Source organism: Ovis aries, chromosome 17, assembly GCF_016772045.2.
Source record: "Ovis aries strain OAR_USU_Benz2616 breed Rambouillet chromosome 17, ARS-UI_Ramb_v3.0, whole genome shotgun sequence".
Lineage (NCBI taxonomy): Eukaryota > Metazoa > Chordata > Mammalia > Artiodactyla > Bovidae > Ovis > Ovis aries.
In genome coordinates, this window is record NC_056070.1 from 54,306,900 (window position 1) to 54,333,481 (window position 26,582).

Sequence of the window (26,582 nt, forward strand, 5' to 3'; positions counted from 1 at the left end):
GATCAAACTTCGATGTTCTCTCTTCTGCAGCTGCCATTAGGAAGCAGCTCATGCTGATGGTAAAAATAGAAGTTGGCTCAACATCCGGAGGGCAGTTTGACAATATCTATGACATTTTTAAGGGCTTCCCAGGTGGTACTAGTGGGAAAGAACCTGCCTGCCAACGCAGGAGACGTAAGAAATGCAGGTTCGACCCCTGAGTTGGGAAGATCTGGAGGAGGACATGGCAGCCCACTCCAGGATTCTTGCCTGCAGAATCCCATGGATAGAACACCTGGTGGGCTACAGTTCATAGGGTCACAAAGAGTTGGACACAACTGAAGCAACATAACAAGTACACGCTCAATGACAATTTTAAACATCCATACCCTTTAACCAAGCACTTCACTTTGGTGAAATCCTCCCACGTGTTCACAGACACAATCCTGCTACACTATTGATAGCAAAAGATTGGAAATAACCTGCATGCCCATCAGTAAACAAGTTAGCTGTTAACCATGGAATATTACACAGCCTTCAGAAAACCCAGGGTTAGATCTATGAGTCAACAAGGAATGATATCCAGTATACACTGTTTGCCCAATGAATATTTAAGTGCAGGTCCATCCATGTTGTTGCAAATAGCAAAATTTCATTCTTATGGCTGAGTAATTTTCCATTGTTATATTCCATATCTTGATACATTTATCTACTGATGGGTACTTGGGTTGCTCCCATATATACAAGCATCCCACCCAAAAGCAGCAAAATACACACAAGTACATACTGAACATTCTCCAGGATAGAGTAATAAACCAAGGGTTGCTGGTAAATCATGTCGAACTTTGCAACCCCATGGACTGTAGCCCATCAGGCTCCTCTGTCCATGGGATTCTCCAGGCAAGAATACTGGAGTGGGTAGCTGTTCCCTTCTTCAGGGGACCTTCCCAACCTAGGGATCAAACCCAGTCTCCCACATTGCAGGCAGATTCTTTACCATCTGAGCCACCAAGGAAGCCCCAAAATTTAAGAAAACCAAAAGCATAGCAAGTGTCTCTTCTGACCCACAGTGCTATGAGACTAGAAATCAACTATAAGGGGGTGGGGGGGGGCAGCAAAAGAAAAACATGGAGACTTAATATTCTCAAAATGCTCAAAATCCTTCAAGCTAGGCTTCAACATTAAGTGAACCAAAACTTTCAGAGGTACAAGCTGAATTTAGAAAAGGCAGAGGAACTGGAGCTCAAATTGCCAACATTTGTTGGATCATAGAAAAAGCAAGGGAATTCCAGAAAAACATCTACTTCACTGACCATGCAAAAGCCTTTGACTGTGTGGATCACAACAACTTGTGGAAACTCCTTAAAAATACGGGAATACCAGAACAACTTATCTGACTCCTGAGAAACCTGTATGCAAGTCGAGAAGCAACAGAACTGGACATGGAACAATGGACTGGTTCAAGATTGAGAAAGGATTATGTCAAGGCATTGTCACCGGCTTATATGCAGGGTACATCATGCATAATGCCAAGCTAGATGAATCACAAGCTGGAATCAAGATTGCTGGGAGAAATATTCAACAACCTCAGATACATAGATACCACCACTCTAATGACAGAAACCAAAGAGGAACTAAAGACACTCTTAAGGAAGGTGAAAGAGGAGAGTGAAAAAGCTGGCTTAAAACTCAACATTCAAAAAACTAAGATCATGGATCTGGTCCCATTACTTCATGGCTATTAGATGGGGGGAAAATGGAAACTGGCAGATGTTATTTCTTGGGCTCCAGAATCACTGCAGACGGTAACTGCAGACATGAAATTAAAAGACACTCCTTGGAAGAAAAGCTATGACAAACCTAGATCGCATATAGCATATTAAAAAGTAGTGACATTACTTTGCTGACAAAGGTCCCTCTAGTCAAAGCTATGGTTTTTCCATTAGTCACGTACAGATCTGAGAGTTGGACCATAAAGAAAGCTGATGCCAAAGAACTGATGCTTTTGAACTGTGGTGTTGGAGAAGACTACTTTAGAGTCCCTTGGACTGCAAGGAGATCAAACCAGTCAATCCTAAGGGAAATCAGTCCTGAATATTCATTGAAAGGACTGATCCTGAAGCTCCTGAAATAGCTGATGCTAAGACTGAGGCAGAAAATGAACAAGTGCCTGGAGAACACTGGAGTACGAGATAGTAAGGAAGTGTTCAAAAACAATGATCAAAGATGAAGTTATATCAAAGGGACATAGAAGCCAAGTGAAGAAGCTTTGAATGGCCAAAGCCAGAACAATTGGAACAACAAAGTGGTATTGGATTATAACCCAAAGTATGAAATATCCATAAGTTTGTATTGATATAAATAAGTGGGGAAAAAATGGAAATCTCCCATGTACAAGAAGTCCAGGTAGTTTCTATAGAAAACCTGCCATCAAGGAGGTGAAGCATAACTCCCCATCTGTTGAGCATGCGCTTAAATCAAATAGTGACTTCATTCCAGAGTACACACAATGTAGACAGGGGAGAGAGTAACTCAGTAGAGAAAGCTGGCAGACACTACCTAAGCTAAGTGATGTCATCTTGAGAGCATGTATCTTTGATATGAAGAAAATGGCATGTGGTCTTTCTCCCAAAACACATAACCTCAGTCTAGTCAAAGCGAAAACATCTGACAAGTCCCAAAAGACATTCTGTAAAATCCCTGACCAATGCTCCTCAAAACTATTGAGGTCATCAAAAACAAGGAAAGTCTGAGAAACTTTCACAGCCAAGAGAAGCCTATGAACACATGATGACTAAATCCAGCACAGTATCCTGAATGGGACCCTGGGATAGAAACAGGGAAACTAAGGAAACCTGAGTAAACTAAGGACTTTAGTTAATAGTTCAGTTCAGTTCAGTCTCTCAGTGATGTCTGACTTTGCGACGCCATGAACCGCAGCACGCCAGGCCTCCCTGTCCATCACCAACTTCCAGAGTTCACTCAAACTCATGTCCATTGAGTCGGTGATGCCATCCAGCCATCTCATCCTTGGTCGTCCCCTTCTCCTCCTGCCCCCAATCCCTCCCAGCATCAGAGTCTTTTCCAATGAGTCAACTCTTTGCATGAGGTGGCCAAAGTATTGGAGTTTCAGCTTTAGCACCAGTTCTTCCAGTGAGCACCCAGGACTGATCTCCTTGCAGTCCAAGGGACTCCCAAGAGTCTTCTCCAACACCACAGTTCAAAAGTATCAATTCTTTGGAGCTCAGCTTTCTTCACAGCCCAATTCTCACATCCATACACGACCACTGGAAAAACCATAGCCTTGACTAGACAGACCTTTGCTGGCAAAGTAATGTCTCTGCTTTTGAATATGCTATCTAGGTTGGTCATAACTTTCCTTCCAAGAAGCAAGTGTCTTTTAATTTCATGGCTGCAATCACCATCTGCAGTGATTTTAGAGATTGCTTCTGAGAAGGGAATTAGAAGAAAGAAGATGGGGAAGTTTCACCTCACACCCTTTTGAAAATTATGAATCTAACTTAAGAAATATATCAGACCATCTAATATTAACAATTTAATGGAATGGATACATGTATATGTATGGAGGAGTCCCTTCACTGTTCATCTGAAACTATCACAAGGTTTTTAGTCGGCTATACCCCAATAGAAAATGTTTTTGTTGTCAAAAAAATAAAAATTAAATTTTAAAAATTTCATGGAAATACAAAGAACTAAGAATAGCCAGAACACTGCTAAGAATAAGATCAGGAGGTCATGCTCTTCCAAATATCAATACTTTTTATAAAGCTGCAGTAAAATTAAGACAGTGAGGTATAGGCGCTGGGATAGAAAAACTGACCAATGGTATGGAAAAGAGATCTTAAAAACAGGTGCTCCTCTGTGAACATCTGATCTGCAACCCAACTGGCATTATAGATCAGTGGGAAAACAAGTAATGTTTAAATAATATGTGGTTATCCACATTTAAACATAAATTTTCAAAAATCAATAAAACTGGATCTCTATCTTGCACTGTGTATACTGGAGACTGTATCTCTGACCTTGTGATGAGGAAAGACTTCATAAGAATTAGGAAATAGAACCAGAGAGTCCCCTGGTGGCCTGCTGGTTAGGGCTCGGGACTTCCACTGCCATGGCCCAGGTTCAGTCCCTGGTCAGGGAACTGAGATCTGGCAAACTGCAGACTATGACTGGAGAAAACCGACCAACAGCAGACACATAGAGAGAAATAAAACACAATCTTGAAGAAAGAAACAGCGGTGAATTCAAGCACATTAAAATAAAGAACCTCTGTTAGTCAAAACATACTATTAAAGAGAATGAAAAGGCAAGTCACACACTGGAAGAAGATGCAAATGCACCGAATATTCTGAACTGTATCTAGAATATTTTTCAGAAAGAAAGTCTGTGAAACATATAAACAATGCAATAGAACAATAGGTCAAAAAAACTTTCAAAGAAGAGGAAGCACAAATAATTCCTAAGTGTATGAAATGATGGCCAACCTTGTTACAGAAACTTGTGAGAATTCCCTGGTGGTCCAATAGTTAAGAATCTGTTTGCCAATACAAGGGATGTGGATTCTATCCTTAGTTTGGGAACTAAGATCCCACATGCCCACAGGGCAACTAAGCCCGAGTACCATAACTACTGAGCCAGCGCTCCAGAGCCCGTGCTGTACAGTAAGAGAAGCCACCACAACGGGAAGGCCGAGCACCTCAACAAGAGCATAGCCCTGCTCATTGCATCTGAAAAACCCGAGTGCAGCAATGAAGGCCCAGCACAGCCAAAAATAAACATATTAAAAAAAAACCAGAAACTTGTAAATTAAAATCACATCATCCTACTTCCAGGAGAAAATTACGGTTTGACAATATCAAATGCCAGTGAGGAACTGGGACAAAGGGCTGCAGGTGTGCTCAGGAATTTGTACAACTTCTTGGAAAACACTTTTTACCATATCTGGTAAAAGCAAACATGCACATACCCTACATATATCAATTCTATCTCTGAGTGTAACTCTATACAACTCCATGCTTTTATGCACAGAATTACATATGAAAATATAACAAAGCAGCAGTGCAGAAAAAAACTAGAAATAACCAAAATGGCAGAATCCATCACTGGCAGAATTGATATGGGAGTGTTAGCTGCACACAGTGGATACTAGATAGCAATGAAAGTGAACACAGTATCCTACACAATGGACTTCCCAGGTGGCTCAGTGGCAAAGACACTGCCTCAGTCCCTGGGTGGGGAAGATCCTGTGGATGGCAACCCACTCCAGTATTCTTGCCTGGAAAATCCCACGGACAGAGGAGCCTGGCGGGCCACAGCCCAGGGGTCACAAAGTCAGACACAATTGAGTGCAGGGAGCACATCCTGTACTCTGTGTCCTGTGCGGTGTGAGAGCTGGACCATAAAGAAGGCTGAGTGCTGAAGAGCCGATGCTTTTGAACTGTGCTGCTGGAGAAGACTCTTGAGAGTGCGTTGGACTGCAAGGAGATCAAACCAGTCGATCCTAAAGGAAGTCAAGCCTGAATATTCACTGGAAGGACTGATTCTGAACCTGAAGCTATAATATTTGAGAGCTGACTCATTGGAAAAAACCTCAATGCTGGGAAAGACTGAACGCAAAAGGGGGCAGGAGAGGATAAGATGGTTAGAAAGCATCACTGACTCAATGGGTATGAATTTGAGCAAACTCTGGCAGCTAGTGAAGGACAGGGAAGCCTGGCATGCTGCAGTTACAGAGCTGCAAAGAATTGGACATGACTTAGAGACCACACAACCACCAAAAAAAAAGCTAAGATTTTTAGAAGGGAAAACTGTGTGCAGGGTATATGGGACTTCTCTGTACTACCTACTCAATTTCTCTACAAATCTAACACTGTTCTAAAAAAAAGTCTATTAAAATATGAATTTATAGGAGTATTAATATGAATCAACTTAAAAAATGTTAAGTAAATGTATCACGGCAAAATATTAAAACATGACTTTAAGTTCCAGAGTAGCAAATAAATGTTATTTAGGACAGAAACTTGATAAAACTGAAAATAGAAACAATTTTTATTACAGGTGAGAAAAATGAGCTTTTTGTTCAAGGTTCACAGAACTTCTAGGGTCAGAAAGTATAGTACAAAAACAAGATATGGAATAGTGGTTACCTCTGGCAGGGCTAGTGGGAAGAAGAGGGCAGGAGGAGGGAGAGAATGGGATCTGATCAGGTTTGAGCACAAGGAGTCTTCTGAGACTGTTCTTATCCTGGTTAAAGTATGCATATATGTTTCTACATCTTTTCCTCTATATGTATGCTATATTTTAAATTTTTTATGCTTATTTAAAAAGGAAATCTTTACCTGGCCCTGGGCAGGCTCTGGCCCTAGTGCCCTGGCACAATTCTTCTTCATGGGAAGCTGCTCTCCAAGATCTGGTTAGGGGTCTTCACACGGCCTTGTCCTCTGAGGTGGCTCCCCCTGGGCCTCCCCTAAGCTGACAGAAGCTGCCTGCCTGATCAGCACACGGCTGGCTAGAGTAGCTCCAGATGGAGGTCATCTCTGTCCCTTCCTGTCAAACAGTATCAAGCTAAGCAAAGCAGCAGCATGGACTGGGGAGCAGTGGGGACCTGTGGGGGCTTTGGGGATCAGCTTGTTTTAGTCCATCAAGGACGGGGCTTCAGTCTGGGTACCTCCCAGGCTGAAGGACAGAGGCCTCTCTCAGGAAAGGTTCCTGCTTGCTACCATTCCTTCTCAATTCCTGGACAGAATCCTCACTGTCCCTGGGGATTGACAAGGGAGATAGGCCAGTGAGGAGAGTGGACTGGAGTCATAAGCGGATGATGATCCAAAAATTAAAAATAATTTCCCCAGGGCCACAGATCTACATAGGACTAGACCTAGCACTGAGAGCTCAGGACAAATCTGTTGACCTTGCACCAAAGGGGCACAGACTGTGAGCCAGAAGGCAAAGGCTCACGTCCACAGGAATGCTGACCCCAAAAGGACCAAAATTTAGCCTTGGGAGGCCAGTCTTCTCCCACAAGACCCACTCCAAGACTCCAATGCTAACAGCCCTACCACAAAACCCCACACACCAGACAATCCAGAGAGGGGTCCTGACCCCCTGAGAGATTAAGGGCCACACAGCCATTGACCTGAGCCTTCTTCCTGGTGGCAGGGAGACAGCCTCCCTTTGAGAGGCTCAGGCTTCCTACTAGGGAGAGTGGAATTCCTCCGAGGAGGCAATGAAAGGATGGAGACTGAGGGAGGACACAAGTAGCCAACAATCACCATCTCCCCCCCCCCCACACACACACACAATAAGCCTTGTCAAGCAATCTCCCTCAGTCCTAAAGTAGAGATACAACCTCAGTCCAGGAAATACCCTCCAACCCAGAGCCAGCAACATCTGTCTCATGGGGGAAGGGGTCCCAATCCAAAGGCCTCAGCAGACCTCACCAGAGTCCCCCATAAGCTACCACTCCAGCAAAGGGAAGTAAGATGGGAGTTCCAGAGACTGGGAAGTTACTGGTTCACCCCTAACTTGCAGCCCATGGATGGACTCCTGAGGCAGACTGGGGCAGCTGGGACACACCAACCCGAGACAGGGAGGCTGCAGGGCTGGCCTTAGCTTACAGATTCACTTCACAGAAAGAAGTCCAGCTAGTTAGCCTCCCCGAAAGTTCAAAAAAAAGATCACTGTATCCTTTCACTCTGAAATCCCCCTCCTGGGAATTTACCCAAAGAAGGAAAAAGTTGTGAGCACAAAGGAGGTCACCAGTGTTGTTTACATAAAGAGACAGGCCCTGGAAGATTTAAGTGGCCAGTGAGAGCTGCATTGTGATGGTACCATCCCTGCCAGACAGTTTGGCAGCTCTTAAATCCAGTAAGCCTGGATGGACAGCAAGAAATGCTTAGAGTCAATTTTCTCCTAACAGCTAGAGATCACAGTCAAAAACACACAGAAACTCTAGGGTAAGAAATCCTGGACAGATGAAGACTGTTTGCTCATCTATGAAATGCGGTTAATTTAGTGATGAAGCCTCACGAGTGTGAGGTGAAGGTGTGATAACACAAGAACAGACAGGGCTTGCCTCACACCTCAGGCCAGATGAGCGCTCAAGAAACCGCACAGCAACATGATCCAGCTTTCATCAGCCCGAGACCAGTAAAAAACCAAAGCCACTCGATGACACCATCAAGTGTTGGTGAGGGTTCAGGAAATAAGCACTCCCATCTATTGCTGGAGTGCAATCTGACAGCATCTCTGAAAGCCTTATATGCACATACTCTGAGACCAGAAATTTCACTACAAGGACTTGGTCTCTTCAAGTCTTTGGCATATTACATCAAGACACGTTCAAATCCCTTATGATTATACAGTGGAAGTGATGAATAGATTCAAGGGATTAGCTCTGGTAGACAGAGTGCCTGAAGAACTATGGATGGAGGTTCATAGTGTTGTATGGGAGGTGGTGACCAAAACCATCCCCAAGAAAAAGAAATGCAAGGCGGCAAAGTGGTTGTCTGAGGAGGCCTTACAAATAGCTGAGAAGAGAAGCAAAAAGCAAAGGAGAAAGGGAAAGATATACCCAACCGAATGCAGAGTTTCAGAGAACAGCAAGCAAAGATAAGAAAGCCTTAAGTGCAAAGAAGTAGAGGAAATGCAAAGAAATAGAGGAAAACAATAGAATAGATGACCAGAGATCTCCTCAAGAAAATTCGAGATACCAAGGGAACATTTCATACAAAGACGAGTATAATATAAGACAGAAACAGCAGAAAAGATGATGGTGACAAGAATATACAGAACTACATGAAGAAGGTCTTAATGACCTGGATAACCATGATGGTGTGGCCACTCACCTAGAGACAGACATCCTGGAATGTGAAGTCAAGTGGTCCTTAGGAAGTATTACCACAAACAAAGCTAATAGTGATGATGGCTGAATTCTGGCTGAGCTATTTCAATCCTAAAAGATGCTGCTGCTAAAGTGCTGCACTCAATGTGCCAGCAATTTTAGAAAACTCAGCAGTGGCTACAGGACTGGAAAAGGTCAGCTTTCATTCCAATCCCAAAGAAAGGCAAAACCAAAGAATGTTCAAACTACTGCACAATTGCACTCATGACAGTGTGGACTGTAATAATTACAAACAAAGCTGGAACCAGGTGTCTATAAACCACAGAAGGGTTACAGACGTGGTTCAGGAACAGATGGGATTCTTGGAACTGTTAAGACAAGGAAGAGCAGAGTGATAATGCTGGCAATTTCTGTGTTTACAGTATGACCAGTTTAACTTCCATACTCCTATCATTAGGTAAAGCTCAGAACCATTTTTCTAAATGTAGTACTGGAAAATTATTGTGGAGACACTGGGATTCAGTAGAGACTGGGAAGCAGATGTATTTCTAATTTTATACCTTTCTCTCTGAACTTTTAACCAAGTGTACATTTATGTAACACATAATACATTACAAACACGTGTTAATAGGGTTATCTGAATGGCAGAATTATAGGCCATTTTTTAGATATATGTATTTTTTTTTTAACCATTTTTAACTAGTTTGTTATACAACCATCATCCATCTTGAGTTTTCTCAACATTCCAAACATACTCATTAAACTCCCCATTCAGTCTTCCTCTAGGCCCTGGCAGGCACCACTGTCTCGATTAATCTGACTCTTCTAGGGATCTCAAACAAACAGAATCATTCTACTGTCCTTTAGCAGCCGGCTTATTTCACTTAGAATAATGTCCTTAAGGTTTATCCATGTTTTACCATGTGGCAGGACTTCCTTCCTTTTTAACATTGAGTAACAAAATATACTATGTTTTGTTATTCTATTCATATAACAATGGACACTTGGGTTATTTTCATTGTGAATAGTGTTGCTATGAATGTGTGTATGCAATGTTTGAGATGCTGTATCAATTCTTTTGGAATACACCAGGAGAAATGGAATTGCTGGCTCATGCAGTAAATGCTTTTAATTTTTGAAAAACAGTCAGACTGTTTTCCCTAGCATCTGTATTATATTCCTAGCAGCAATGCATGAGGGTATGTGGTTATTTTTAAACTGTTTTCTTCTAATGGCTGCTAAGGAGACTGACGTTATCTTCTGGCTTTTCTTGGTGTTGCTGGTACTCTGTAGTTTGTGAAATAAGTAACATGTTCTGTGGCGGCAACTGATATCCTGCACACACCCAGGCCCCAAAGGTGTAGGCAGGGCAGGTCAGAACTTCTAGACAATAGAAGCCTGCCCTCTGTGGCCCATGACTGGTACCCCACTCCACTACCCCAGGGCAGGGAGGCTCCTGGGGGAAATGGAAAACCTTAGTAAGGCACTTACCTCAATAGGCCCTCCCAGTGCCAGGGATTCCTGGCAGGCCTGGTTGTGGCTGCTGTCCCCAGAGGCAGAGGTGAGGTTCTTCTTGAGTCAGGCTTCACCGCCTGTTGTCGGCAGAGATAATGTAGTCACTACGCGGCACGCAGTGCCCACAGCTTCTGGGTTAGGAAGCAGGCCCAGGCATGGGCTCCAGAGACCTGGTTATGGGAGGTGCCCCTACCCACAAGCAACTACATGGTGGGGCCCCCAGGGGCCCTCTAAAGTCAGGCCAGTAGCTTCTGGGGCCCTCTAACTCCCTTCTCCCAAGTTTCTCAGTATTTGGACAGGAACACCTGCATCAGAATAGTAAACTGGGATGAGATTGAAGATGCAGACTCTTCGGTCCAGGTCCCAGACTTGGATTAAGATTTGGTGTTGAGCCCATAAATCTGAATCACTGAGACACATAATCAAGTTCCAGAATTACAAATTCAGGCAAAAGCTGGCCTCATTCTCTGAGGAAGAATTCAGAGCCAGGCATGTGGCCTCTAACAAGGCTGGCAAGGAGAGCACCTGACACAGTCCTGCAGGGACCACATCTGCCCGATTCCTGGCACACGGCAGGAGTCCAGAAGTGACCCAAGATGGCCCAAGCCCAGGGGCACGGAACACCCTTCCTTGGGACCCTGCCTCCCTGCTCAGTGGGACCTCCAGGAGAGAAGCGCAAGGTTTCAGGGTGAGTCCACCAATCCCCTGAAAAGAACTGGCATTCTAGAATTTCCATTACCCTCGTGATAACGATGATGTTCATAATGGGGACAATGCTGAACTCCTCACAGGATTATTCAGTCCTCAGTCCAGGGGTAGATAAAGGGAGCCCAGAGTGTGTGGGCTAACAACCTGGCCCCTGACCCAGAGCACTGACAGGTGAGTTGAAATGAGGTGAGAGTAAGAACCCAGCCCCGCCTGCTCCAAACGTGCTTCAAACAATCTGGAAGACACCAGGAGGAACACCACACATCAGGTTAAAACATCGCCATGCTGGCTGTGTGGAGATCCTGACAGCAGCAGGAGACTGCAGGCACATGGAAGGCCATCCCTTAGCAGGCTGCTTGGCCTCCCGCAGGTGGCTCAGTGAGACAGTCGGAGCTGAGCGGCCTGATTCGGCCCCTGCTTCCTCGGGCTCCTCACTCTCGTAAGGCTTTTTGTTTAGGAGAGCAAGCAACAGTGGCAGAGAGAGCTTCATGCCAAGTGAAACTCTTTCCATTCTCTGAAGTGGACCAAGGGTGTTTTCAATCCTATGTCAGGTGCTCTAAAAATACGGTCTTGTCAACCCAACACTGTGTGTGATGGATATACTGGAGCTGCAGGCATGAAGGGCCTGAGGAGTCCAGCACAGGGTATTGCTGGGGTGGAGGGGCCTGGGGTGGACAGGCCAGACTAATCCAGGGGCTCCAAGCAGAGATGAAAGGGGAGGAACTTTGTGAAGCTGATGACTGAAGGCAATGTACAGGCCTGGGTTCCAGGGCACATTCTGATCCTGAGAGAATCTCAGGGTTCCCGGTGATGAGCCTGACATGCAGAAACAGATCAGGAGGGTAGGGCTGGGCTTCCTCCCCAGAAGAGGTTTCACCTTTTCTCTCAAAGCACTGGCTGCTCATGGCAAGCTGAGGAAGGACATGAGCCTGCAGTTTCTTTCCTGGGCCTCACATTCACCTGGCGTGACTCCAACTGCCTGCTGGGCTCTTTAAAAACTGCTCTGTCAAATGATGCTACTCAAGCTTTTGTTCTCATACTGATACTTTAACAGTAACTTTTTGCCCACTTTAAATTGCAGTAACCAAATGTTCTGAGCTCCTAAACTACTGTACCCTGCTGCTGCTGCTGCTGCTGCTGCTAAGTCACTTCAGTGGTGTCTGACTCTGTGTGACCCCACAGCCGGCAGCCCACCAGGCTCCCCCGTCCCTGGGATTCTCCAGGCAAGAACACTGGAGTGGGTTGCCATTCCCTTCCCCAATGCACGAAAGTGAAAAGGGAAAGGGAAGTTGCTCAGTCGTGTCCAACCCTTCGCGACCCCATGGACCGCAGCCTACCAGGCTCCTCTGTCTATGGGATTTTCCAGGCAAGAGTACTGGAATGGGGTGCCATCTAGACACGTACAATAGTTCTGTTTAAGACAGAACTTCCCATTTATGTCAAATCATACTTAGTACTACCTTTGACTAATGTTAATAAGAATTTGAGATTAGCTGCACCACCCCTCACTACCTTGACCTCTAAAAGCATCACATTTTAAACGAGGAGGAGAGGGTGGGTAGTCTCCCAACACACAAGCCCAGGAAGGAGACCCCTGCTGATCCCACAAAAGAATGCTGAAATCAGACATCGACCTCAGCACCCCTGACAGAGACTGGCAAAATCAATCTAAAATCCAGCCAGACTCTTCCCAGGAATTTACCAACTGAAAACGCTAATAGATGAACCAGCTCAGTATACCTGAGGTTCCCAATCCTTCTGGCTCCCACACTCTGGGAAGAAAGGGAGTCTATTTATGGCAAATAATTCTATGGCTGAATCAATGCACTGTAAACAAGAGACCAAAAAAAGAATCTATAAAGGGCTTCCATTCTGATCAACCCAACACCATTACTGTACAAAAAACAGTTTTATTAATTACCCCAACTGCGCTTCTGTTCATGCTCTCGGTCACACGTTTCTCAGACTCAGCCCAGGCTCATAGGCAAGTTACCAGGTTAGCAAATCGGAAAACTGTTCTGCAAAACAGCAACTGTCAGCTTAAGGCATTACTAACATTGCAGAAGGAAGCAAGGTTACTAGGGAAGTTTGGACAACTCAGGATGATGATTTCTGGGACAGGAAACCCTCTCTGAAAGGGCCAGCCCATGCTGCCGCCGGGAGATGACTCTTGCTCTGGACGACAGGTCGCCCCTTTAAACCCATCCACAGTATCACAGACAAAACACTGTCTAGTCCTCGAGCTTTCAGATTTTGAAACAAAAAGCACTCTGTCCCAGAAGCCCCGACACGTCCATGGGCCTCTCAGAGCACTCACTTGGTCCTCCCTGGCAGGAGCAGGGGAGGACGCAGGGTTGGTTAGGCTCAGTTTTTAAAAATGAAGTCACTACTAGAAATATGGAGTAAGGGGCAGGGACCCCTGCTGCAATCACATGCTGAATCATTGTCCTCCCAGAGAGCAGGCTCCTACGGGTTCCTTCAGTCCACGGAAGTGCTCAGAGCAGGGCAGGCCAGTGTGGCCTCGGAGCTGCTGCCTGCCTCACTGCATGCCGAACCACTGCTCCTGGTCAGCCCACTGGGCCGCCTCACTGTCGCTGCCCTCCAGGTCCCCTTCTTCCCCACTCCCTTCCATGTCGTCCACATCCTCCTCCTGAGTGGCATCCGTGGGACTCTCCTCCTTCTCCATCTTCTGCATCCCCTCTAGAGACTTCTGGTCATTGGGGTCCAAACTAGGGGACAACAAAACAGAGGAGAGGCCTGAATCTCTGCCTTGCTTCTTGCTGGCTGATGTGTCATCTCCCTGGTACGGCAGTGAAATGACCACCCAGTCACAGAGAATCTGCTAACGCCTGGCCTCTCCAAACAACTCCAGTTCCATAGGCAGGATTGAGGGAGTCCACCACTAGAAGTGAAAAAGGCGTCTTGTCCTAAGTTTTAGAATTCTCAATTTGAATTTTCTCCATATAGTTCTTAAATTTTTTCACACCTAAAACCCCTAGCATTCTGCCAGAGGAAGATACTAGATAAATGAAAAAGCAGCAAACAATCATTAACAGAAAAATTCAAATATAATTTAAGAGTATGGGATTTCTAAGTTACAAGGTTACAAAAAATACTTATTTTTCTGTGCGTTAAAATTGTTCCATGTTCTTACAACATAATTAAGCATATCAGCATTTCAGAAGGCATCCAAAAGCATCATGCTTACCATGACCCAGATTTGTCAACTCCTAGGTTAGACCCCAGGACCCCAAGTTACCCCTACCTGGGCATTTGGCTGTAGGAGCTAGGAGTATCACACATGTCCAAACCCTCAAAGTTCAGAGGGTCCAGAACATTTATTTACTTGGTTCCTAAACAATCTTTCCGCTTGCCTTTGTGACCATCACTAAGGCCAGCTGGTGTCTAATCTCTAGCGAATCCCACCTCTATGTTTTATTTTATTTTCTCATTTATTTGCTTCTGGGCTTTCAAAAAGCAGATGAAACCCACGTTGGAATCCTGTTCCTACTTATGTAACTATAGATGATCTGAAACCTTCCATACAGCTCTCACCCACACCCATGGATTCCCACCCGCTGCACTCCCACCTTGCCTTCTAGAGATTGCTTTGAAAGCACTTAGCACATGGTATCTATTAGCCTGCACATCTGAGACTGTGAGCTCCCGGAATCACAGCATCCCCAGTGGTTACTGAGATGCCAGCACATGAGTGGTGCTCAACTGCTGAACAAGTGAATGGATATGATCAGACTCCATTAAAGACAGGCCTTCACCATAACTTTATAGACACACAGACAATCCTCAAAGAAATCACTTCTGTATTAAGCAGTAAGAACACCACTATTTATTTAGTATTTACTATGTACCAGGCACAGTGCTAAGAGCTTTACATGAAATAATCATTTAATCCTCATTTAATCATTCAATACCTAATAAGGTAGATATAGACAAGGAAATTTGTTAGTAACTTCCCAAGATAACAGGTGGTAAAGGTAGTATTCTTCAGAGCTTAAGTTCTTAACTACTACAGTAGATAGAAACATGGGAAAGTACTTACAATATGCTGATTTGAAAAAGCAGAATATAAAATATATACTACGTATAACCCTATAAAAATATGTATATGTGTTGGCAAGGCCAAGAAGATGATCTACACAAATGAAAACAGATGTTGTAGTGGTGTGGCTGGTAATGAGTGAAACAGTTCTTTAATGTTGTTAATATCACTTAAGACTTCAGAAGTCATAAATTAACAAACACTATCATCACTATTGTTACTGTTTTCAACTGTGGGCACATAGTGTGTGTGTCTCCAGAACTCCTGTTACACTGATCCCTGCCTCTTCTACCCCTCGTGAGCTTCCCCCCATGGGAGGCTAAGTGCCTACCTTAGTGCTATACTATACTGGTCCATTGCTTCCTGATACTCATTGACAGCTACAAGGAAATCTCCTAGGATCCGATGCAGGACACAGTCACTCTGATTAGCTAGTGCGTTCCTCAACAAAGCAATTCCATCTTCGTATTTCTGTTCTCTGCCTGAAAAGAAAAAGACCCTCATTTTCCTACTTACACATTTCAAAATATATTCCCACTGCAAGTCATATACATATAACCACAAAAATGATTACAATCCAAATATCTATTTATAGACAGCAAGAGAAACTGGTGTGGCAGGAAATAAGAACAAGCTCATTTGAATCCCTATTCCATCAGGAAGTCAGCAGTTTGAGTTCTGAGTTTTAAAAACTTATTCTTAACCAAAGTTCATATAAAAAGCCAAAATGGATTTTATTTGCCAAACTAGCTCAAACTCAGTTACTCACAAACCAGGATTTAAAAAAAACCAAGGCTGAAAGGGAAGTCACAGGAGAATCATGATGGGTTAAAACCAGTTGTATTCGGCCCAAATTAGTTCAGGACAAAGTGAGCTGAATAGGTACTAACCAAGTATAGCTGGCTTGAGCCACTCTATAAGTAATTCACTGTCAATCCAAGAAGGTCTAAGCCAATTAAGTTTGGTTGTGCTAAATACAAACCAATTCAAATAGGCTCAGACCTACTGCAAAAGCACACACCTGTTTGGTCATCTGTAACCAACTGGGACTAGAGAATTCAACTGGACTCAGGTTTTGCACAATTAACTAGGAACAGGGAAGTAAGCAAGATACTTACTAAGTAATTCTGCCTTTTTCACCACAGCCTTAATGTAATCCGGCCTTTGGGTCAGGGCTTTATCTAATAAGGTTTTGGCTTTCTCCTGTGTCACTGGGTCTTCAAGACAAACAGTGGCTAAAAGGGTAAGGGTCTGTGCATTTGCTCCTAGAGTTTTGTAAACATTGTTAGCCATTACCATTGCTTCACGAATACTGTTGGAGGCTAAGTAACATTCGATGAGACCTGAAAAAATATAACACAGAAAATTCAACCACATTACCATTCCAAGCCATGCTTCCATTCTGACAGCCTTCCAAACGGCAAACCTTCAAAGTTTCAAACAACAGGCAGGTCAGGGGAAGACTCTGATGGTGAGATCAGACTGAAGGGCAGGTTAATGAAACAGCTAAGAGGTGCTCTCCCCAAGAGCACTTGATGAATGTGGAAAAAGCCTGTAGTACAAAGACACCTTTAGTGAAGGAAACAGATATGCATAAGTAAACCAAAGCATGTAGCCAGCTCAGCTGACTGTTAGAGGAACAAATGTGACTACTCATTAATTGATACTGAGAAAAGATGAGGTTTCCAACAGAACCCAAGGTCTTGCTGCCTTTTAACAAGCTGTTAATTTCCAGCACTGCTCAGTCACCTTTAGTCCTAAATTTAAGGGGGAGGGTTCCTACTGTTCACCTCTAAAAACTGAAGGAAACAGGGGGCAACCTAGGGTTTCCCTAAACTGGATGAAAAGGGCTTATCACAGAGATCAAACACACTGAGACTGGCAGCTCTGCCTTTACACCCACAGCAAGAGGCTGATGCTCCATGGGGACATTTCAAGAGTCAACTCTCAAATCTTCATGCCAAGAAATCGAAGAGAACAGAGGAAGTACTCTTTGGTACAAAGCACTCATCAAAACAGAAAAACAGCTTAAACCCCAAACCCACACACTCCCTGGCAGATTTTCTCTATATACACTCCTCCACCCTAGTGGCATTTATAACATTTGTGCACATTCTACCACACACTACAGTTATTTAACTAGAAATTACCTAACTCTTAAGGGCAACACGGTGGACTTTGGAATATGGTTGTTTGTAACTACTTGAATAGTTTTACTTTCCTGCTAAAGCCCCATAGGAAATTCAAAGGGAAATGTTAAATGCCCATCGGAGGGCATTACCAAGTCACCCTGATCCAAATCTCCAAATGGGAGCTTGAGTGAAGTCATCTCATAAAGCTTCACAGGCCAACTAGGGAAAAACTCAACTATCCTGTGTCCAACCACTCATCTGGGTAATGGAGATACTCGACTGCATTCCTGGGCTCTTGTGAGACAGGCACACAGCAGAAGGGAATTAGTGTGATAAAAACAATTGGAGGATAAGGAAACTACAGTTTTAGGATCAAGAATTTAATCAGAAACCAAAAGCGTGGCTTGCTGCAGTTTCTTTAAGAACAAATCCAAAAAAGGCATAGATCTCTGGGTATCTAAGCAGATTTGTTTTTCACTCCAACTTCCAATTTTCTCTCTTTTTTTAGTCTTTTGGCCATGCTGCAAGGCATGTGGAATCCTAGTTCCCTGACCAGGGATCGAACCCACACCCCCTGCATTGGCAGAGCGGATGCAGAGTCTTAACCACTGGACCACCAGGGAAGTCCCCAAATTGTAATTTTTATTTCTCAAATTTGAACTCATCTTTCTGTTAAGAGCAAATCACTCCTAGACTCCTGGGTCTATTTTTAAATTCTTATAAAAATATGCTTTGGAGGAACTGCATTTTGTAAGATCTATTTTAATGTCTGTGACTGAGTCACCAAATGCTGCTGAAGCTGGCACAGCTTTGAACTCCTAGGGTCAGTTCACATGAACCTAAAATAGTATGTCACAAAACAAAGCTTGACCCTGATGAGGCCTCCTCTGGAGGTCACAATGAACTGACCAGTTCCCACAACCAACACTGACATATGGATGTAGAGTTATCCTATGAGTAGTGGCCCAAGGTAAGACAACTGTAAAAAAAACACGGAACAATAAAGACATACCAACCAATCCAGCACAGAGAGATCACATTAACAAGTGAGCCACATCTGAGAAACAAAACAGATCAAAAAAACACCAAAACTATACCCGAAACAAAAAAATAAGAAAAATGAATTACGAAAGTATGGAGTGAAAAGTCCAGCCCTAAATAAATGTGTAATGCCTAATGAAGTGGTTTGCAAATATGTCTACATGTTGGCATTACCTGTGATCATAAAAAAGCACTGACGCCTCTAGCCCAACAGCAAATATTCTGACTTACACAGTACTGAAATGACCTAGCATCAAGATTTTTAAGAGTATCCACAGAGGACTCCAATGTGCAACACAGTTTGGAAATTGCTGGCCCAACAAAACCTTCTATCTGAGTGCCACATCTATAGCTCCACACCATCTATAATTATCTTACCTTCATAACAATCTAAGCGACAAGGTGCAAGACGTATAGCCTCCCGAAAGTGGATTATTGCTTCCTGTACTCTGCCCATGTTTCTAAGAGCTGCTCCCTTAAGTAGCAAAGCTTGAACACTGTTACTGTTCAGCTGAATGGCCTTGGCTCCTAAATAGAGGGCTCGAGAATAGCGTTTGCTGTAGAAGCTGTGACACCTGGAGGAAAACAATCAAAGTTATCTGAAAGCAGACCATAAATAAACTTCATTCAAAAGGAAAAATCAAAGAGACAGCCTTCTACATGATCCTTACTACAAACCCCTTAAAACTTTAGCATAAGGTATTAGTGAAAAACAACAGAACAACAAAAATCTACTGAATATTTATTTTTAAGAGTAAACTCTTGATATGGAAGGGAAAATTACAAAAAAGAATCTGATGATCTGTACATGTTATCAGATCAGAGACATTCAGAGAATTTGTTAAGCCAGGTCAGTAACAGGGCAGCACAGCTCCTGGCCTGCTCACTGATGGCTTCCCATGAGCGGGTCCAGAGCTGAGCGTGAGGTGTCCACTCAGTAAACACTTACCCCACATAGCAGGGGTAGGATCCTCACTTTCCAAATGAGAAAACAGACTCAGAGAAATGATGCATCCAGAGTCACAGACAGACCATGACTTGAATTCAAGTCTGATTATTCTTTAAACCAGTGCTTTCAAATCTATATTCTACTTAGGTGAAACCACAATTTCCTAAAGAATCTATTAAAACTAGGGAGAAAAGGGAATGCATAAACATACCCAGAGACCACCCAGGGTTCTGCATGTTGGTCAGAAATATTAAAAAGGCGGCAGCCAAGGTTCTCCACATCCTCCAGCCGCCCTTCTCGTGCCAGGAGGTAGCCATACACATCCATTCCTACAGAGGAAGAGGCTCATTAAAGCAGCAGGGGTCTTTTCTAACAGAGCTACAACCTTCATCAGAGCTCACACAAGGGCTTCTGCAGGGTCTGAGCCCTCTCCAATATCATAAGCTCCTCCCACCAGCATTCCCATTTTCCTACAGAATGACTATTAAAAAGACAAAACACATACAAAAGTAAAAATAAATAAATAAAAATAAAAAGCAAAGGAGTAGAAGGACCTACCTCACAATTTGAAAGCCTGTAATTTTCAGGAACTATTTGTCCCTACATCCTGTGGCATGATAATACAGCCATAGTTATCCTAACACATAACCAGAAAAGGCCCCAAAAAAGCATCAAATTAAGTTCTCTCTTCCAAGAAGTCTAGACACAATCAGGAGTATACACTTAATATGCCAGTTAGTCTCAGAAAAAAGCTAGTCTATTCTAGAAAAAGCCATCCAGTTCTTTCTGGAGTCTATTTCATTTAAGTTCATCCCCCTGCCCTCCCCCCACCCTATCCCCTTTATTCTCGCTTATGTTCTATTAAAAGAAAAGAAAAAAAAAGGCCTTCGCTCACTGTCACCCATCTCTTACCACCATTCCCCTCCATTCCTTACAGATGCTCAAGAAAATGTCTCTTAAACCAAATTACTGCAACATTCCCTGCTGGTTTCTGGACTCGGGTCTGAGCTTTCAATCTTAAGCAGCTGACTACTGTCAGGCTAGTACTTCTAAAACGCCATTTTCACCATGGGCACAGGCAGTTTGGTAAAGAGGAGTAACACTGGGCAGGAGGGACTCTGAGCAAACAAATTCATCTTTTTGAATCTGTTTCCCTATCTACATGCTTGTGAAGGTCCCCTCCCTGCCCTGTCATTCTTGTGGCCTAAGAGTCTACAAAACTGTTTATTGTCACAAGGCCGTATTTTTCTGATGGCCATTTTTGGGCCTTTGCAAGCAGACTTCTGCCTATTTACGCAACGTTTTTTCCCATCACTATTGCTGCACACATTTCCTTCACTCACTGCCAGTCACCAGACAGCCATCCTTTGGAAGTACAGATCTGCTGAGCTTCCCAGTAGGTCCATGCTATCTCTGTGGACCTGTGGCTTACCTCTTTAGCACCAATCTTCTTTTACATCAGTGACTTTTTAAAAATTGATGTTCAGTTCTAATTACTTCTTTTAATCATCACTTTCTTAATATCTGTTCACTTACTCCTTTTTAAACTAAATTTAAGGACATAGTGAACCTAAATTCCCTAAAAGGATATTATGATTCTGGGGATGCCATCCAAATTCTCAGTCAGACACATCATAAACTTATAAACCCTAAGAAAGGGCTGTGATCCCTCCCCAAAGAAAAAAAGTCAAGTAATGATCTGTGGGGATATGATACTTAAATCCAAGCAAAAACAACTGCTCAAAATGGAATTACCCAGTGTTAAGAGACATTGTCAGGATCTTAAAAAAAAGGCTACTCTAATATATTTTATGAAAAGCTGTTATCAGAAGACCATGCTACATCTTCTCCCTATCTTCTGATTTGACCCTGTACAGTCACCTCCATCCTGTCCCAAGAATGAATTACCTTTTATCAGATACGGATCCAACATCTGTGCCTGTTCAAACTTGAGGACAGAGTTTTTATTGTCACCAGCTCTGAAGTACAGATCTGCTAAGCTTCCCAGTAGGTCCACGTTATCTCTCAACAAGGACTTTTTCTCTAGTGAACTTCAAAATATTAAACATGAATCTTAAAATATATCTTAAGTCTCTTAGTTGTTGAATCTGGGTGATGGGCATAAGGGTACTATTTTATGTAAGATTTTTCATAATGAAAGACTTCAAAAACAAACCATATAACTAATTTTCTTAATTCTGAGCTTATAACTTAAAGTTATAAAAGATAGGATAGTAAATACACAGAACAAAGCAGAAATCTCTCTCATTACCTAGAAAGAACTTTCTGGTTGCAGTTTTTCAGAAGATAATATATACTGTATAGTGTTAAATATAATATCATTCAAAGTAACAGCTATTTATTACTCAACCCTAATACAAATCCCACTCTGATGACCTTGGACTTTACCTAACTAGAAGAAAAACCCCAGTACTGAGGCAACCCAGGTCAGATGGTGCCAAAACTATGCTTCTAGGACATCCAGAAAGATGTTCTTTCAAGTATGATACACAGAGTTAAACTTGGGCCAAGTTTACATTTAACAAAGATTATTACATCTGGGGCCACTGAGTACATTAAGAGATTAACAAAGCCCAGGGACAACAGGCTTTAACAACAAGAGACAAGCACCTCATTTTTCCATTTTGTTAATTTAGATACATCAATTTCCATATAAGGGTCCCAAGAATATTCAATTAACTTTGTGGTTCTCACCAAATGGTATTGATTGCTCTCGAATTGTCACCAACATGCACAAAAGCATAGGCTTTGATCCACACAGAAAGCCAATCCAAGTTAGGCACAGTCTGGATCACATTCATTGTCATTGACGCCACCTCTGCACCTTTTACAGAAAGAGACAGCAAACCTAATCCAACAGAAAAGTAGGAGAAAGAAGGTGAGGCACAGCATCCTTCTACAATGCAAGAAGCAATAGGCTACACTTTTCCTAGGCTGTAAGGCAACCCTTTCCCTATTTTAAGCAAGATGCATATGATAGAACAACTACAGTATTTTTTCAGCAGTGAAAGAATACACAGCAGTCGTAACCTAAATTATTCTAACGTACAGCCAAGATTAAGAATCACTATCTTAAAAGAGAGTGAACACTCCATGAAACTAGGGGAAGAATGACCTTACCTAGAATCGCATCAAGGGCTAATGGGCACTGCCTCAGCACTTCCTTATAGCTGGTGACTGAAGGTCGCTCCTGACCAGCCTTCTTGTACAGGTTTGCCAACATCATGTTTATCTGCAGTGAAAACAAAAGATAATAAGGTAAGTATTTAAAAATAAAATCTTACCATCAACAAGTTCTGATTTTCATTATTAGCTATTCTACTTTTTACTGAAAAATCTACCCAAGGCCCTGTGGAAACAAAGTGCAACCCCACTCTTCAAACAAAGAGGAAATTACTACCTTTGCTTTTCTATGTCCTCCCATTACCTCCCAAATTCCTCACACTTACCCAACCAAAAGGCCCAATAATATCTGGACCAAAGATGCTGCCTCTGGAAATGGAAGTAACATTCATTTGAGAAATGTTACAGAATTTTAATTACCTTGATTTTTAAAACAGAAGATGAACTATGTTAAAAATGTTTGTTTACATATTTTACTTTTTACGCTTAATATCACAGTATAAGAAAGTGAGGAAGTCTTAACAAAGCTAGCTCAAAAAGATCAGATGAATTTTCCCCAAAAAGGAAATGATGGACACAGAAGTAACACATTTGGCTCCTCTCTGACAATTAGTCTAGCAGCTAGACTCTTGGCTTTTCTAATGCTTAAAGCTTTGACTCACAGGTATTGTCTGACTCAAAAAAATGCTACAAAAATCAAACTCTAACTGATCTCCAGAGGTGACAATGATCCAGAGATTAGCTTTATTATTTAAATCTAGTGAATGCATTTTTAGCACAACTCAAATGTGTAACTCAGTTTGGGGGCAAGAGGTGGGGGCAAGACAACTTCCTAAAAATGCAACAGGGAAAATTTGAGAAAACCTAAAAGTTCCAAAGAATACAGATGTTACAGAGAAGAGATAAATGATCTTCATAGTACAAAGAGTACACAATATTCCAATTTAAAATTAATAGATCTTAAATGGAACACAATGTTTGCCAGATCATTAATCTAAGAAAGCAGTCAACACAAGGGCACAAAAGAAAAAGAGCCAATCCCCAATCTCTTCAATTATCTGTAGCTTGGTATGCCAGATATTTACTCAAAAAATTACTCTGAAGATGAAAAACATCTGTTCCAGTTATGAACTCACAGTATATAAAACAATCTAGTATGACATTAATCCATACCGATTCAATGAAATAATGAAATACTAGAAATTAAACTATTTTTTATTTGGCCTCAGATTTTTCATTTTAGGCTATGTTGAAATGCAAAAAAAAAAAAAAAAAAAAAGGTACTTAAAGGAAAACTCCAGTAGTGGTGTCAATACTTGAAAAAAATAAAAGAATTAAATTTAAAATCCTTTCTTGACTGCTTGTTATTAATGAACTATGACTGACGGGCCTTCTATCTCAACAAATATTAAAAATTCCCTTTAAACTACCTGACACTTTGAATTTTGAGAACTACACCTAGTTAGAAAGTCAATTCCTTTTAAAAATAGATCCTTACTTGGGGACATCATTTAAGTTGCATTCCACCAGTTATAAATATAAGCAGTCATCATTTTCTAAAAACTGAGTGACAAATTGTTTCTTGGTATGTTTCTCTTAAAAGCTGAAGATTTTCCACGACATGATAATCTCACACTGGAATTTTCCTTTAAAATGTGAAGAATGTGTGGCGGTGTTTACCATACATTAACAGACGTTCATTTAGACGTATTTTGACTCACTTCCTTGTCCTTTACACAGACTGAGAAGCCAGTTAACTCCCTAACGGACAAGAAAGAAAAACTGTAAATATTATAGGTTTATGTTGGAGGCACACATCTTTGTTTGCTCCTGGCTACAACAGCTCTATGAAGGATATGTACTCCTAATGTATGTGGACTCCTCTAGCTCTTCCTAAAATGACAGCTGTAAACACCAAAGTGTTGGATACCACAAGGCTCACGTGCTTGGCCATTACTCATTTTTAAAAATGCCCCCAAACTCCCTCAAGTCATTAAGAAGAAATTATGGAATGTTTCCAATAAGATAAGGAATAGGTATCCTTCAAAGCTTACAATCAAAGCAGCATTTTCCAAACGAAGACACCCTTCATATATACAAAAAAATTACTCTTAGGGTAAGACTTTCATAGCGTACCAGAATATAATTAAGTATACAGTGTCCAGCTTATTGTGAGATAGGTTAGTCTATAATATACTTACAAATGTTTTAAATAACAATTATCACCATAAAATATGAAGAAATAGCTTAATTTTTAAAATTCAGAAAATATTAAATAAATCTTCAACATGAGAAGATGCTTAAACATGTTCTCATCAAGTGTGATTACTTTTAAAACTCAGTAACACTTGGGTGAAAAAACACTAAATACACCTGGTCCCTACTGCTTATAATTCCTTTTCTTTTAATGGCAGGGAAGATGTGCAAAAGTTCCTATCGTTAACTACACTGCACAGTTTTTCAATGAAGAGAGGAAGGTAGGTGACATGAAAGTATGTGTTAGAATATTAAATAATGATGTGACTTCACTCCAAAGAGCTAAGATTTTCATTGTTCTTCTAAACTGGACTTCAAGAAAACCTGTATTCAGATGCCTAATACTCCTTATAGAATAATACTTTAAAAAGTATTCTCACATACATGAACTTAGTTTATACCAGAGAAAGTATTATCATCCTCAACAAGGAAAAAAGTAAAGCCAGATTTTTAACTTGCCCAAGCTCACCACACACTGCCTGTATGCCCTAAACGCAAAGGCAAGAGACTAGATCTTCTGATCTCAGTTGGAGGTGTGCTATATACTATTGTTGCCAAATAAAACACAAATAATATCCTACACACAAACACGTACAAAGAATCTTGAAGTTTTAATTCTGAAAATAAAAGGAATACACATTATCAAATGGGCATACCTACGGAATGCAAAAAATGAGATTCTTAAAAAGTACTGTTGCTACCTGGAAATATATTCAAATCATGTTTCCTACAATAAGAAAAACAAAATAATTAAACACACGTTGTACTCTCCAGCTACCATTTTCCTCGGCAGCATTTTCAGGGTCTTATAAGAAAGCCACTCCTCTCTCTAAATAAGGAGAACAGGGGAACAAAGTGGGAATAAGAGACAAGGTTTGTAAAATGTTCAGATGTAGTCCCTGAAAACACAGAGGAAGACAGCTGGAAGGACAGGGGAAGAGAAAAGTATGTAACCAAATTGTTAATTCAACTTACTTTGGGAGTTCTTTGTCTTGAAGGGATCCCATCAAGTATAGCAATGGCATCTTTATCTTGTTTTAGCATTGTATAACATTCAGCCATTTTGTATTTTACTTCAATTTCAGATGGAAGACACTTAAGAGGAAATGAAAACATCTCTTCAAAATATTACTTCAGAAGTATGGCAGTTCTTCAAAATGTTAAACATGATTACCATATGACCCAGTAATTCTGCTTCTGTGTACACAAGCCAAGAAAACTGAAAACCTATGTCCACACAAAAACCTGCACACAAATGTTCACAGCATCATTAATGATAAAAAGCAGAAACAACACAAATGCCCACCAACTAATGAACAGTTAAAATATGGCACATCCACACGATGGAATATTATTCTGCAACAAAAAGGAATACACAACTGCTTCTTTATTATGTGCCATAATATGGATCAACCTTGAAAACATACTAAGTAAAAGCAGCCAGCCACAAAAGGCCACACACTGCATGATTCCATATATAAAAGGTCCAGAATAGGTGAACCCACAGAGGCAGAAAGGTCAGTGATTTCCAGGGACTAGAGAGATAACAAGGCTTTTCTAGAGGGATGTAAACCTTCTGGAATTAGTGGTGGTGGTTGCACAATTCTGTGAAAATACTAAAACCCCTGAACTGTGAAAATTATGTTGTAAACTGTATCTCAATTTTTAAAAAACTCCTTCAAGATTAAATAAGCATAGGGCTTAGCATACTGAATGCCCCCCAAAAGTTACTTCTATGAATTATTCTGTGTGGATAATACACATGACTTCAGGGTCAGAAAACAACTCCTGGCAATCAGCTCTTTAGTAACAAAGAACAAAGGCTCTACATAAAGAGAAATAAAACAAGAAAAAAATGTACAGGCACTAAAAAAAAAAGCAATTATATTACTCTGTCTTTTTTTTTAGTGGAAAAATACAGAACATGATTTATAA

At 41.8% G+C, this 26,582-nt stretch overlaps 1 protein-coding gene across 15 annotated transcripts in view; it reads right to left on the reverse strand.

Annotated features, from left to right (window-relative positions):
• ANAPC7 (anaphase promoting complex subunit 7) overlaps positions 1–26,582 on the reverse strand; it is a 58,303-nt gene that overhangs the window by 24,712 nt on the left and 7,009 nt on the right. For 7 of the 15 annotated variants that reach the window (XR_003585541.3, XR_003585542.3, XR_009597017.1 and 4 more), the window contains 10 exons: positions 25,623–25,742; positions 22,389–22,500; positions 21,963–22,116; positions 21,156–21,298; positions 19,459–19,576; positions 18,677–18,873; positions 16,244–16,468; positions 15,457–15,607; positions 12,987–13,794; positions 10,334–10,434 (listed from right to left, as the gene is read on the reverse strand). Coding sequence is in view for 3 of the 15 variants with exons in the window: in XM_004017360.4 (XP_004017409.2) it covers positions 13,605–13,794; positions 15,457–15,607; positions 16,244–16,468; positions 18,677–18,873; positions 19,459–19,576; positions 21,156–21,298; positions 21,963–22,116; positions 22,389–22,500; positions 25,623–25,742 (1,410 nt within the window). In the remaining 12 variants the exon portion in view is untranslated. Of the gene's footprint in view, positions 1–10,333; positions 10,435–12,955; positions 13,795–15,456; positions 15,608–16,243; positions 16,469–18,676; positions 18,874–19,458; positions 19,577–21,155; positions 21,299–21,962; positions 22,117–22,388; positions 22,501–22,717; positions 23,588–23,889; positions 24,049–24,112; positions 24,153–25,622; positions 25,743–26,582 lie in introns of those variants that run through there. The other 8 variants (XR_009597022.1, XR_009597023.1, XR_009597021.1 and 5 more) reach the window with 7 other exon arrangements.